Raw genomic sequence first — 15,699 nt, forward strand, 5'->3', positions numbered from 1 at the left:
ATCTGCTTATTCAAACCATATTAAAGCCATGGAATAACAACAGTGTTGACTTGTCAAAGTATATTTGACTGTGGGCTTCCCTGGTGGCGCAGTGGTTGGGAGTCTGCCTGCCAATGCAGGGGACACGGGTTCGAGCCCTGGTCCGGGAAGATCCCACATGCCGTGGAGCAACTAAGCCCGTGAGCCACAACTACCGAGCCTGCGCTCTAGAGCCCACGAGCCACAACTACTGAAGCTTGCGTGCCTAGAGCCCGTGCTCGGCAACAAGAGAGGCCACCGCAATGAGAGGCCCATGCACTGCAACGCAGAGTAGCCCCTGCTCACGGCAACTAGAGAAAGCCCGTGTGCAGCGACGAAGACCCAATGCAGCCAAAAATAAATAAATAAATTAAATAAATTTATATTCAAAAAAAAAAAAAAGTATATTTGACTGGGTAGGCTCTCTGAAGTGTATCCCTGTTCTTTAAATCTGACTTGCCTGAAAGTACAGCGAAATAAACCGAGGTCAGGCGATGAAGTGACTTGTTCAAGGCCATGAATTACTTGGTGTAGAGCTAGTCTATTTTAATATTTAGAAACTACATAGCATCATCACACTTGAAGGGAACTTAAGGTACTTAGTGATTTAAAACTTGATTATTTACAGAGGAAAACATGGAGACCCTCCTCCTTACCCCCAAGAAAGTGATTTGCCTGAAGTCACATGGCTAGTGACAGAGCTACTATATCAGTACTTGTTCATGGTCTAGTATTTTTTCTACTAGATTTCCCTGCATTTTCCTATACTATGCTTGATGTTTTTAAGAGTCATGTGAAGGTCAGACTGCTATTAACACTGTCCCATAAGTAATTTTTCATTGGTGCAAGATATATGTAAAGATGACATAAGTCAGTCTGTTTTTCAATAAATGCTGGAGAGGGTATGGAGAGAAGGGAACCCTCTTACACTGTTGGTGGGAATGTAAATTGGTGCAGCCACTATGGAGGACAGTATGGGAGGTTCCTTAAAAAACTAAAAACTGAGCTACCATATGACCCAGCAATCCCACTCCTGGGCATATATCTGGAGAAAAACATGGTCCGGGAGGATACATGCACCCCAGTGTTCATTGCAGCACTGTTTACAATAGCCAGGACATGGAAGCAACCTAAATGTCCATTGACAGAGGAATGGATAAAGAAGATGTGGTACATATATACAATGGAATACTACTCAGCCATAAAAAAGAATGAAATAATGCCATTTGCAGCAACATGGGTGGACTCAGAGATTGTCATACTGAGTGAAGTAAGTCAGACAGAGAAAGAGAAATATCGTATGATATCACTTATATGCGGAATCTAAAAAGAAATGATACAAATGAATGTATTTACAAAACAGAAACGGACTCACAGACTTCGAGAATGAGCTTACGGTTACCGGGGGTGCGGGGGGAAGAGTGGAGGGAAGGATAGTTAGGGAGTTTGGGATTGACATGTACACACTGCTATATTTAAAAAGGATAACCAACAAGGACCTACTGTAGAGCACAGGGAACTCTGCTCAATGTTATGTGACAGCCTGGATGGGAGGAGAGTCTGGGGGAGAATGGATACGTGTATAGCGTGGCTGAGTCGCTTTGCTGTGCACCTGAAACTATCACAGCATTGTTAATCGGCTAGACTCCAATATAAAATAAAAAGTTAACAAAAAAAAGTCAGTTTTTGCCCTGTGGTTATATATACTATCTAAGCCATCCCTGAGATACAGAATGGAGGATATTAGGATTTTTTAAAATGGATATCCACTTACAATTATCACCGAGAAAAATGGCACCTCTTAAAGATTTCTGCTTTAGGGCCCCCAATTTAAATACAACCATAATTTATTTTTACTTTTTTCTTTTTTTGCTTACTTTAATCTCCACATACTGAACCAACTACATACAATTAACAGTGTCTTGTAACCTTGTACAAAATATTAAGCAATTATAGCTATTTTGTAACAAAACAATTACTTATTAAAATGAAGAAGCCCAATAATGAACTAATCACTGTATTTATATATTTGTAAAGGCACAACTGGCTTCAGAGTGCAAGCTTAAAACCCTCTCCAAATAGGATAAATTGTACTTAACACAGAATTCCCAGTTACGCCCCTTCAACCTATTGTATTCCGCTCGGGCTGGGCCTAGACACTGTATTTTTAAATACTTCTCAGATGATGCTGATGTCCAGCCGGGTTTGGGAATCAGTGGTACAAACAACTCTGCTGAGCTCCTTCGGAGTCATTCACACGGATGCGTCACCCCGAGAGTGGAATCTGATATCCATCTGATTTTTTCCTATCTGCCTCCTATGTGATAAGGGCCCTTGGCTAAACCTCTGAGTCTACTGTTAAATTGATATCTGTATTAATTAAAGTAGAAAGTAGGGTCTGGCTGGTTTCTTGTATATAAGATGTACCTAAAGGCTATGGTTGGTGGTTTTTCTGTCTCTTCTATTTCATCATTTCACATTGGCGGTTGCTAGTCATCCAGGGCTAGGAGTTGTGGCCAGGAGAAACTTGTGCTTTGTGCCTCACTGAGCCATTTATGTTGATTTAATGAGACAGGCAGTGATATTCAGGTGTGCTTCAGGGATACTAAAACAAGCAGGCTGAATTTACATATTTATGAGCCAAAACTGTTGAACTTAAGTGCGCGCACACACACACACAGAAGTTATGTCGCTGTGGTGTTTTCCTTTAAATGCTTTACGTGAATGATATTTTCCAAGGTTGTATTATTGATAAACACAAGAGCTACATCTGGAGGAAATCCTCTGAAATTAGATTCTAAATCTCCATTAATGCCAAGTAAGTAATGAGGACCCGGAGGTACTGAATAGGAGTGCTGGGAGCAATGGAGAAAAAAATTAGTTGTGGTTTTTTTCCCTCTAAGATAGGGCAAGTGCTTAATTCCTTCCTTTCCCTATGTTAAGCTTTGTTTGAACTATGTGTGTGTGTGTGTGTGTGTGTGTGTGTGTGTGTGAGAGAGAGAGAGCGAGAGAGAGAATGTAATAAAATACAATAACAAAAACCTAGGTCTTAACATGTTACAACTTTGAAAATATATCACCATTCCTCAACCTTTGGTTTGAATTCATCAAAAGCGCCAATGTCAAACACAAACATAAAATTGCAGCTCTAATTACTACAGAAATACCAGGAGCAGGAAGGACAAGTCATTGGTCCCTTTCTCACCTTCAGGCAGATGGCATTTGTATTTTTTTCAAAAAGCCTATCTGAGCGGATTTAATTTTCCATAGAGATGGTTTTAGATGTATTTATTAGAACATAGCTTCAAAAATCTGAAACCAAATTAATTATGTCTTACCAAGGCGCATGAGGCATTTTGTTTTTGTCATTCAAAGAAATTGCTACTAGGATTCAGATGAAATATCCCCAGAGCGAATGGGAAGCAGCCCTGCAGGAGGCAAAGGAGGGCACGGCAAAAAATGAAGGAATGTTTGTTCGATTACTAAAATCCTATAAAGGAATATTTTTTGGTGAGGCTACTATCTTGCCAGGTCCCCACCTAGTTCTAAGAGGACAGGAGAGTTGGGTCTAGAAGCTGCCCTTCTTCCAAGGATTTCCAGTGAGAGGGAGGGTGGGCTTTTAAATAGTTGCGGGGACATAGTTTCCCAGGGAGATGGAAACGGGGTGAAAATGCAACCATGTCCTTTAACCAGGCTTCCTTCTTGGTTACAAGCCCCGTTCTAGCTGGGCTCATATGTATCATTACTTTGAGCTATGAAAGATGTACTACAATAAATACAGCAACTGTCACAGCCACGCTTGGTCTCTATTTCCAAATCACAACAAACATTTTCATTACAGTGATAACGGAGGCAAATTCCAGGGTAGGCAATTTCTGCAGAAATGCTTCATGAAAAAAAAAAAAAACTACCTATGAATTTTGATTAAGAAGTTAGGGTTCTATTCGAGTTATAGAAGGTGAGTCATCGCTGCATACGAGATGTTCAGCTAACACCACACAAGTTGGGGGGAGCGAATATTAACGTGTGAAGTCTTTTAGAGGTTCCGAAAGTGTCCTGTTGCTACGGCTTTCTTCAAGTGGAACTGTTTTAGTGGGTTAGTAACTATATACTATTTCCCTCTAATTAAATACCATATATGAAGCCATGAAAAATATGACATAGATGATTTGGGATATGAAGGACATTTAAATGAACCTGGGGACGAGGTCCTGAACACATTCACTTAGCAAGGTAAAAATCCAGAAAGCAAGATTCCTTTCTTGCACAAAACTCAGAGACTAAGACCGTGGAGTAAACGGTTGTGTTCAGAAAACTACAAGTTATGTTCTAATCTTTCTGTGGGCCAGAAAAGTTATTCAACCAAGGCTGATGGTCTCTCGGAAGCCCAGGGGAGAAGCATGCCCTTTGCTGTTCACGACAGCTGTCACATACATCCTGTCAATAACAAGTACAACCCAACTCAACTTTAAAATCAGCTTTATTTGACATAATAGGAGAGGGAAAGAATCACTGGAGGTAATCAGATTCCGACCAATGGGGCCAAAGGTATCTCCACTGGAAAAAACATTTCTCTACAGCAAAATTAAAGAATTTTAAGAAATCTCTCTCAGTGATGAAATAAAGATATTTATATTCAATTAGAAGGAGAATACCAGTTTCTCGAGCATTGATTAAGAAGGGTCTACTAGCCACAGGGATGGATAGTGGTTTGAAAAGCTGTGGTTTGAGCCTCACTTTCATGATTCCCACTGCAATTCAGCTGTTAACAGTTGAGCTCTTCTAGAATCTGAGAGCAATGAATGGGAATGTAAATACATTATCTGCAAGTCCCTTAGAAGAAACTCCTTGGGCAAATGTCTAACTCACTGGTATATACATCAGCAGTGAGACTGTTATTCAAAGAAAATTCCAAACTGGTTATGATCGCTGACTTCCAAGGCAGTTGTGATGAACAGATCGTCAACAGTAACCCTAGTTAGCAGTGGGTTACTCATATGAGCCCAGGAGATTGGAAATCCTCCCCGCCCTCCATGTTTACTCAGCTTTCAAAATCTGGCTGAGTTACTAAACATCCAACTTGTGTGATGGTGCATTTTACAACTATTCAGTGGTGGCAGTAACCTCAATTTTCTTTTTGAAGTACAGTTGATTTACAATGTTGTGTTAATTTCTGCTGTACCGCAAACTTTTTTTTCTTATTATCTATTTTATACCTGTTAATGTCTGCATGTCAATCCCCATCTCCCACTTCATCCCACCACCACCACCACCCCCTGCTCTCCCCGCTTGGTGTCCGTATATTTGTTCTCTACATCTGCGTCTCTGTTTCTGCTGCCTTGCAAACCGTGTACTGCAAAGTGATTGTTTATACATATATATATATATATATATATATATATATATATATATATATATATATATATATATACACACACACACACACATTGTTTTTTATATTCTTTTCCATTGTGGTTTATCACAGGATATTGAATATAGTTCCCTGTGCTATACAGTAGGATCTTGTTGTTTATCTATTCTATGTATAATAGTTTGCATCTGCTAATCCCAAACTCCCAATCCCTCCCTCCCCCCATCCTCTTGGCAACCACAAGTCTGTGAGTCTGTTTCTGTTTCGTAGATAGGTTCATTTGTGTCATATTTTTAGATTCCACATACAAGTGATATCATATGTCAATTTATTAGTTTTGATTACTGAATGTCTGTCAGGTATTTTATCTTGGAGAAATCCTCTTATTAGGGTGTCTCAGAAGCAGATGAAGAGTTTAAAATGCCATTCCTAGGATGAGGTTTAACTGCTTACACTGAAGTTCTTTACAGAATGGCACCCCTTATGAAAAAGGTCCCTTTTGTGAACAGCCAAATATGAAGCGTGCCCTTTATAATGACCTGTGCTACTGAAGAGGTAGTCAGGGAAGATCTGGGCACGTAGGTTGGCACTGTGTCACCTTTATTGGTTTATATTCAGGATTCAGGTCACTGTATCTCTTCTGTTGGTAAATATGAGTTTTCCAGCTCAGTGTCTTAAAAGCTAGTTCCTGAGGAAAAGCTCTGCATCGTGGACTTAATGATCCAGAACTGGAATAGCTGGCATCTGGGACGTGTCAGGAGAGCTATTTATATAGGGGCAGAGCTTACACAGGCACTTCTGCATTATCTTTGCTGCTATTAATAAACTTGCACTCTTTGTGAGTAGCTAATTTAAAAGGAATCATGCATGATTAAAAGGACCAAAAATGGAAAGGAACCATCTCTGCCCTAGTAACCCTAAAAATTAATAGACTGTGTGTCCAGGATGTCACGTGACAGCCTGCTGAGAGGTATGCTTTATAATTGTTGTTCCCCAACTACAACCTTCAGGTGATCAAGCACTTTTCTTACTGCTTGCTGTACATCAAATAACTCTTGTTCCTGTGGTTCACACCATTCTCTTTTCTGGACATGGTATCCCTTCCTCTTTCGCTCTTAAATCTCATTCACGCAAGAAAGTACCCTGAGGGTCCTCCAAAACTCTTCCCCAATTCCTCTCTTGCCATTGGGTCTCTGTTTTCTGAATCTCAACTATACTTCTAGTCAGTTTTCTCATTTAGCACACAGTGTTCCTTATGTGTTCATTTAACTCTTCTCTCTTCTTGACTGCCAAGTACCTTGTACCCTCAGCACATTGTTGGACACATAGTAACACAGCTCTTGTTTCGAGAGAGGTTTCCCCATTGAGCCAGTGATGTGGGTTCATTTTCCAGACCCTCTGCGATCGGATTCTCTATTGATACCAATCTTCAGGAAACCCCATGCTTTCATGACACCCCAAGAAGAATTACAGAGAAAAGGCTGACCTGAAATGCACAAGGGGTATTGTCCACACAGTAGACCCTCAAGTTGTAGTCCAGAGAGTTACAGGACATGCAGCCAAAAACCGCAACCTTGAGCTGCTTCACGGCACAGTCTGTGATTGGTTCTCCAGTGAGGGCGTATGTCCCAAAGCTGTCTAGGAGTACGTGGCACGCAAAGGGGTCCAAAAGGCAGTAACAGGATGTGGATTCATCCTCTACCGACATCACTTCCTGTTGGGAAAAGGTCTGTTGAAGTCTCTCAGCTTGGGAAATCAAATGTGATTTAACAGTCACTTTGCAAGGACCTGACATTTTTTTCAGAATATTTTTATTGAACTCATTTTCTCAAAATAACTGCTGACATCAGGAACCGAAGGAATGGCTATATTCAGGGTGTTGGGATTCGATTTAGTAGATTATAACAAACGTCACTTTCAAAGTTCTCCAATTTTCAGTTAATTTGTTCAAGGCCAAATTAAAAACAACAACAACAACAAAACAGCCTTGAACATTAATATCAATGAGCAAACTTTTATGTTTTTATAAAGGTCTATTTCTGAAAACCTCTTTCCCTATCCTTAAGGTAATATTTATTTTCTTCCAAATTATTTTTTCCTCTTTCATTCCATCAAAGTCATTCACGAGGGACCATTCAATAAATGGTTTGGATAAGACGTATCAGAATATTTCACCCTCCGTGATAAGGTATGTGTGACATGTGATAGAGCATGAATCTAACACCATCTGGATGTAAATGACCGTGAGGAAGTGCTGGGAAGAAAAACGAAGATGGTAAAAATCAAGGCAAAGCAAGACGTAATGGAAAAGAGAACAAAACCCGGCCCCTTTATGGAACCCATGGAACTTGACACCCCAGGAAATTTGCCTGTGGTTGTACCACAACTGAATAAATAGCAGAATGCATTTTCAATAAAGAATAGCGACGAGTTTCAAGACATAGCTGGGCAGGGTAAATGTCATCCACTGAAGCAACTGGGAATTTTCTTCTCCTCAAGAAACATCATTTTCCTTTTACTTCTTTTGCCTGAAGCACCGACTGGGGAGGTAAGATCCCAGGGCTGGAACAGGTCATTGTGTTCCAGCAAGTTAATTCACCTGCTTTCATGCAAACTGACCTCAGACACCAAAGGAATCCCTATCAGACAGATAAATCAGAGGTTTCACTAAGAATAGTCATTCCACTGCCATCTTTCTTTGCTATGGCCGTCTCCCTTGTCTTTACTCTCCTCTTGTGGATTCTCATTTTGTCCCTTTTATTCTCTCCTTGTACTGTTTCTTACATGTACTCGTACACACAGGGCAAGATAGAATGATTTTCAATGCATTCATTAATTCATGAACATCTATTTAGCAGCTACTCTGTTTCTGAATACTTCAACATAGATTTGTTATAATCTCTATGATGGCAAAAACAGACAGAGTGATTCCTTTTATGAATCCAGCTTGCTTGCCCTGGGCCTCTTCCCTAACCCCACAGAAGCCACAGAGGAAAGTCAGTTCAGACAGGGACATGGCCTGGGAACAAAGGCAGGAGTCACAGTCTTATGTACCAAAGGCAGATACACAGGGTACATGTCTATGAGGGTAATTACAAGTGTATTCTAAAACCCAAAGAAAAAGCTCTGTATCCTCTCTGGCCTCTCTTTTCCATATTCTCTCTCTCTCTCTCTCTCTCTCACTCACACACACACACACACACACACACACTCACACACCCTGCCCCAAAACACTAGCCAATACCTCGAGGATGCTGTGAACACTTGCCACCAACCCTCTGGAAAACAAGTAAATGCTCACAAATTTCACAGCTGACTTGTGTGAGGAGAGGGTAAAAGTTAAATCCATTCCACGGGTGGAACCCAAACCCCGTTTTTTAAAAAAGAAAGACTCAGGTCTCACCTCCCACTTGCCCTGCTGGGTCCTCTTCTTTAAATGGATATTCCAGTGCTCAGAACTGACGTCTGCACAGTGGGGTATGGTCAGGGCAAAGGGAGTGGTGACAATCATGTCGGGGGGACCACAGGTGACTTCTGGACTCAGGAGTACCTCAGATCCATCTGACTGGAGGCTGTACGGTTGGGAAAGGATAAAAGAGAGAAGCAGGTAAAGGAGCGGGGCATATGTGAATGAGAATTTAGTTGCAGGTTTAGCAAAATCCTTTCCCGGGACTCCCTCCTGAGTAACACCACCTCCTGGAGGATTGCTCTTCTGGACCACAGCCATCTATCCTGAACTGCTCAAGCACACAGACTGAGGTTGAGCCTAGATTTCAAATCTAGGTTTCGAAAAACAAAATGACAAATGCTTCTTCAGAAATACAGGGCAGAGCAGGAGAAAGCAAAGACCTGGCTGGCGGGTCACACACCAGCTGCTGAATCCTTATTCTCATTGATAACGTTATCAATGACCAAAGCCAAGGACTTCATAGAAATGACCGATCTGGTAATCTTACTATCATCACACTCCTTTCTCCCAACAACACATTCTATAAATATGTTTAATGCTAGTCAGCAACAAAACAAATTATTTTTGTGAACAAAGCAACACTTCAAACGTACCAGGATTGAGTATGTCTCTTCTGGTTTTGAAAACATTTATTTTCTGCCAATGCACAAATACACAAGTTATATAGCAATAGCACAGTAGACAGTTATAAACGGCATAATCAAATACATAAATATATATGTTTCATCTCTTTCCTATTTTAGCTCTAAATTTAAAATCATTCTACCTAAACCTGGTGTTCAGATTTTTCTGTATGGTGAATAATTTACAATAGGAAGGCAGAGCCACGAAACAGATCAAAGAAATTTAACTAAAAGGAAATAAATACCACCTTACTGAATGCCTCCCTCTTCTATTTTTGTGTCTTTTGTTTTTAATCTCTGCCCCAAAGAGTAAATGGGGTAGTTCACAGGACAGCAGTCAATGAGAACCCAGAAGTCTCCTCATTTTCCCCAACTGCTTATATGTTTTTGAACAAGCCAGTTGATTTTTTTCCCCTTTATTTTCACTTGTAAGAAATACACTGATACAGAATATAGTCCATAAAGCAGTTTAGGACTCTCAGACGAACAACGCAACATGAGAGCTAGGACTGGTATTATTACCTAAGCTTTCTCTCATCTCGCCTAGGAAGGACATTTAAGAAATGTCATCCCTGGTCAAAAAAGCAACCCTTTGAGCAGGATGGAATCAGTACTGAAAGATACTACCTTGTCTGTGATCTTGTGTAAACAAACAGGTTTTCTGTGAGTACACCTAACATGTTGTTAATTTCTGAATTGCTTTTGTTGACACTGCTTGTTCCCTCCCCAGTTGGTCATGGCCGCACTTTACCTCATTATCTATAATTCACTGTTGCGATAAAAGGCACGGGGGGCCTATAAGCTAGAAGGAGCATCTTGTATCTACTGTATCTAAAATAGACCTGAACACCATCACAGGGTCTTCTGCCCTCCCCAAGAAGCACTGGAGCTGCCTTCTGAAAATTCAGCCTTTCACGTAGGCAAACCAAAGTTATCAATTCTTCCCATACAGGCAAAGCACAGACTAAACTGAAAATGTCTTTTATGCATTTATATGTCGCAGCAGGGCAGGCAAGTCGGGGAGATGGGTGGGTTTGGAAAGTCCTGTATTAGCAATGACAAATGCTCTGTGAACAGCCTAGAACGCTATACTTGAGGTTTGAAAAAAATGTAAAATTGCAGCGTGAGCTGTACCCAGCACGAGGTGGCAGCTTGCGTGTGGTTGCCTGCCCGCCGCCACTGGAGAGGGTTAAGTGCTTTCTGTGTAATTGCCGCCTGCATCCTTCACAGACAGGGATAGCAGGGGTGCTTCTGAGTGACCAACGACAAGCTCTCCTAAAAGAACTGTTAAATCGCTTTCAGAGAATGATCCCCCCTTGTTGAACATATTATTCAAACATATGGGAATTGGGGGAATTATTTAATGCCAAGTGAATGGAAAGCAGCTAATGAGGTGAACTCTCACACTCATTGTGAACAGCAGGGCTCCTTTCGGTAATAATGTAAGCAGCATGAGGAGTCAGAGATGGTGCCCGGAGAAACGTAGGTGGGGACTGGGGTGGGCCCTTGCATTAGGCAGCCATTGGGCATTTCCGGAAGTGCAAAGGAAGTAAATTAAGACACATCTAATCCTCCTACTGTGAAAAGGGTGTCCGTGCATGTAGGTATCTCTTTGGTGAAGGAACAAAACTTGATCTCTCCATTTTTTTCCCCGACAATTAATAATAATTTGCCCTTTTCTGCCACCTTCTATCTGTGGCAATCAGGGAGATTTACAGATACTAATTAAAGCTCTCCACACGCCTGTGTGGGCAGGTGGTAACAACATAAGGTCACAGAGAAGTCAATCAAAGAGATGGCAGCCAAATCACCACACATTTCTGACTTCCAGGCTCCTGATCCCTGTGAACAGATGCACTTTGTTTCTCTGTTAGCACTAGGAGACTGCTGGTCAAACTGCTGGCTCTCGTGACATCCCAAGTACAGATGGAGGAAAAGATGTAGTGCAAGTGTAGCCATGAATACAGACCTAGGACATCTAGGGACAAGACAGCAGAGGAGAGAAGGCTTTAATTGGGCAAAACCAAAGATTTGTGAGGAAAGCACGGATGGCATTTAAGTTTGCCCACATTATACAGTATATGCCAAGGAAGTATTCGCGCTCTTGCTAGGTGTTAAAAAAAGAAAAAAGGCAACACATTTTTCTAAAATAGCTGTGAGCTAATAATAACTGGGAACTAATAACAGCAGCGATTTCAGGACCGTGATATGAACGACGTCAGTGCATCACACACCCTCCTGTATGAAAAGTCTGGTGGCGTGAGACTTTTGCTATTTAATTTTTTCATTGTGTCCCCCACCCCCCTGCCTTTTTCTCCATATATATGCGGTGCATGTTTACGAATGCTTACGGATACAAAAAGATCAATAATTTAAGAGCCAGGTCTGTGTAAGCAGGTGGCTTGTTGAGTAACTCTATGGAAACATGGTTGTGAATTCAAATTTCTGCTCTCGCAGTGCAGCTGAGAATTCTGGAGAAAATTCTGCCAGCTTTGCAGCTTTGATGCCCCCAACCGCAAAATAAATATTCATGGCAGGAAAGGGTGCTGGTAAAGGGCCTGGGAGCGTCTTGCCTGGGAATCTGGCAAGACAGAAAGCCCCACGTGACTAACCCTGTTTAGTTACCAGCAGGGGAAACTAAGAGGAGCCGCAGATAACATAGAAGGTGGATGAAAAGAACATTCTTGTGTCCTCACTTTGTGGCATCATCCCTGATATTACACCCCTCGTGTGACCTTTTCTGTGGCATGAAAACCAGACATGGTGGCAGAAGGGAAAGCCTTTCGGAGCCTCACTTGCCTCCCATGCAACATAATACCTACTCTAAGATTGTTCTAGAGTTAAAAGAAGTAGAGCCTAAAAAGCGCCTAGTATGTGCTCCATGCATAAAAGTTCTGCTTCTCAACTCTGAACCTCCCACCTCTCCTACCTTTTTATGAGTCTTATTTCTATAGCAACTGTGTTTTTGAGATGGCTACTTTATTCAATAGATGGTTCTTATCTCAGTACGTGCTTTAAGAGAATCCCCAATGCCTTAGGGATGTGCACTCTAAGAAATGAAGGCACCTTGGCAGGGCTTTCATGCTTCCCTTCCATGGTCTGTCCTCAACTCATGATACTGAGTTGAGGAATCCCACTAAAAATGCCAGCTTGTTCCCCCTCGAGAAACTGCATTTGTTTCTGCTGCTCTGGAATTTTCCTCCAGACATCCCCATGATTATCTCCCTCGTGCCCTTCAGACCTTTGCTGCAATGACACCTACTAACAAGGCGTTCCCCAGTTATGCCTGAGCCGTGGAACTGCAACATTCCTACATCAAAAGCTGATCTTTGTTTTTCTTTGACTTCACACTCATTGCCCTCCAATGCACTATACCATTTGTTTATTTTTCTCTTCCACAGACTGAAATGTAAGCTCTATGAGGCCAGGGATTTTTTTTTGGTGTGTGTTTTGGTCATTGTTGTACCCATATCCCGCGCCCCAGTGCCTCATATAGGCCGCAAGCACTCACAAATATTTGTTGAAGCAAGCTTAGGAGCCAGTGGTTTCCACTGATCAAATCTGGAACATCTTGAGCATCAAACTGAATAATGGTAGTAAATGATGATAAGCCACTGAATAACATAAGAACCCACGAAAGATACAGATATAAATGAATGGATGAGTGGGAAGGGAAAACTCTTCCATACAATAGGAAGCCAACTAATAAATGTAGGAAGTCATCATTTGACAACCAATCATATTAATAACTGACTCAGTTAAGAATTATGAACGGGATGCTAATATAATTGGTGAAATTTTTAAGAACAAAAAGGAACTATTTACGTGGTTTCAAAGTATCTTCCCACAAGGTACTTAATAATTACAAAGGGTAAACATGACTTTATACTTGAGAACCTTGGCAGACACCACCTAACCCAAGTTATCAAAGTTAATCTTGCCAGTAATGGGATGAATTTTCAGAACATACTTCCCGATAAGAAAAAGTGAAAAGAACTCAGCATCGCTTCCGTAACATTCCTGCCAATAATACATAACCTGAATCTAATCATGAGAATTATCAGACAACTACCAGCCCAAATTGAGGGACATTTCTGCAAAATAGCTGATGTGCACTCTTAAAAGTAGTCAATATCATGAACCAGAGACAGACTCAGGAACTACTCCAGATCAAAGGAGACCAAAGGCATGTGACAACAAAACGAAGTGAATGGAACTGGATTTTCATTTGCCATAAAGGACACTATTCAGATAAGAGGTGATATAGGAACCAAGTCTGCAGAGTAGATAATAGTATTGTATCAATGTTAATTTCCTGATTTTGATAATTGTGCTGTGATTATGTAAGACTGTGTTTAGAATATACACACTGAAGCATCTGGGGGAAGAGGGACGTCTTGTTCACAATGGTTAAAAAAATATATGTGGATGTGTATTAATTCCTCTCTCCATATGTGCATGTCTCTCTCCATGCACATGCGGAGAAAGAGTAGAACACAGTAAATGTAGTAAAACGTTGACATTTGTGAATCTGGGTGTGGGAGAACTGGGAACTCTTTATACAGTTGACCCTTGAACCACACGGGAGTTTAGGGGCGCCAACGTTCTGTGCAGTCGAAAACCGTATCCGTGGTTCCACAGGCATGGAGCCAACCAAGCACAGATAGCAGTGTTTACTATTAAAAAGTGAACCCACGCAGTTCGAACCCATGTTGTTCAAGAGTCACCTGTACTATTCTTGCCACTTTTCCTTAAGTTTGAAATTCCGTCAAAACAAACAAACAAAAAAATATGAATGAATGAATGAAGAGAGGCCCAGGGAGAATCTGTCCGGAACTCTTACAGTGAAGTCAGCAGGGTCGCTGACGGCTGCACACAATGTGTGGTGGAGGTGATGAACGTTCTGCACTTGGTGGTGGTGAGGTCATGGTCCAAACCTTGGCACATCGTGACTCACGTTCTGCAGCGCCCATCTGCACACCAAGGTCACAACAGAAGGTCATGGTGAAGGTCAGCTCCAAGGTGGCAAGTGCTAACCACGGCAGGTCTGGAGATGCGTCCGGGCACATTTTGCTTTTGCTCTCGATATCTCTTGACCTGACTCTAGGCTTGTAGCACGTCACTCTCTTCAAGCAAAACGATCAGCTCCATACTTAAAGACGAGATTTTCACTGTTGTTGCCGTCTGCCATGCTGTGCTTGGTAATTATCGTTCCCTCCTTTCCTCCTTGTGGTCCGTATTATAGATGAATGTAGGTTTGATCACCTTTACCCAGAGCATCACTCAGGAACGTGGGCAGGAGAGTAATGATAGTTTTACTATGCCAGACCCTGGGTCGATCCATAATTAAAGCATATTTTAATGGAATAGACATAAAAGGCCGATGGATGGAAGCTGTACTTAGTTTTAAAATTAGAGCTCTGAAAGCAAGCTGGCTCCAGCCTCCTACAGTTTTGGACCTGAGATGACACATGGTTTTACTATTATTATTCTCTTTTCATTGAAACCCTCGTACACCGACCTAGAGTGCTAACATTGCTGTGGATAAAAATCCGTTTGCGGTTTATGATTTCTCGTTTTACGCGAGTCAGATACCTGTCTCACTCTGCAGCTCTGACCAGATCTTTGAGATCAGTCCCAGGAAACGATAATCACAGAATCTCTCGGAGATATGGGCCCTTTAGAAAGCCAGCGTGGCTCATCCGTCCATCCCAATAGCATGGCTAGGTTTCCTGGGGGATTTAACTCTAGTAACTGCTATGTATGATTTAAGAAAATAGACTTCTGGAAAGGGAGAATAGGGCATCAGGAGCAGAACAGGAGAAAAGAGAGACGTTGAGCAAAATCTCTTTATCACAATTGATTCCTCTTTCAGTCTTTTAAGTGGCCCTAAAACTGTAACGTGGTTTCAAACTCCTTGGGTAGCTTGTTTAAAATTATATTCCTGGATACCACCCATGACGATTTGGATTCAGTATTTCTGAGGTAGGAGCTGGGAACTCATGCTTTTCACTTGCGTTCCTTGCTTGCAAGTTAGCCCTGGCGCTAACGTTTGAGAAAAGCTGTGTGGTTCTTGGGAAAATATCCGAAGCAAAGCCTCACGCAGCGGGGGCTCGGTGGTCTGTCAGATATACATCGGGTAGGCTTCTGAAATGGAATTCAGATGCCGGTCAAGTTGAAATGCTCACGATTATGGCTTTGGATGATGCTACTATAGT

General features: G+C 41.6%; 1 protein-coding gene across 5 annotated transcripts in view; it reads right to left on the reverse strand.

The window, feature by feature from the left end:
- Positions 1–15,699, reverse strand: part of UNC5D (unc-5 netrin receptor D) — a 590,870-nt gene that overhangs the window by 37,653 nt on the left and 537,518 nt on the right. For all 5 annotated transcript variants that reach the window (XM_082444614.1, XM_082444613.1, XM_082444611.1 and 2 more), the window contains 2 exons: positions 8,793–8,961; positions 6,876–7,103 (listed from right to left, as the gene is read on the reverse strand). In XM_082444614.1, coding sequence (XP_082300740.1) covers positions 6,876–7,103; positions 8,793–8,961 — 397 coding nt within the window. The remainder of the gene's footprint in view (positions 1–6,875; positions 7,104–8,792; positions 8,962–15,699) is intronic.

The sequence above is a fragment of the Balaenoptera physalus genome (assembly GCF_965194825.1).
Source record: "Balaenoptera physalus genome assembly, chromosome: 21".
Taxonomy (NCBI): domain Eukaryota; kingdom Metazoa; phylum Chordata; class Mammalia; order Artiodactyla; family Balaenopteridae; genus Balaenoptera; species Balaenoptera physalus.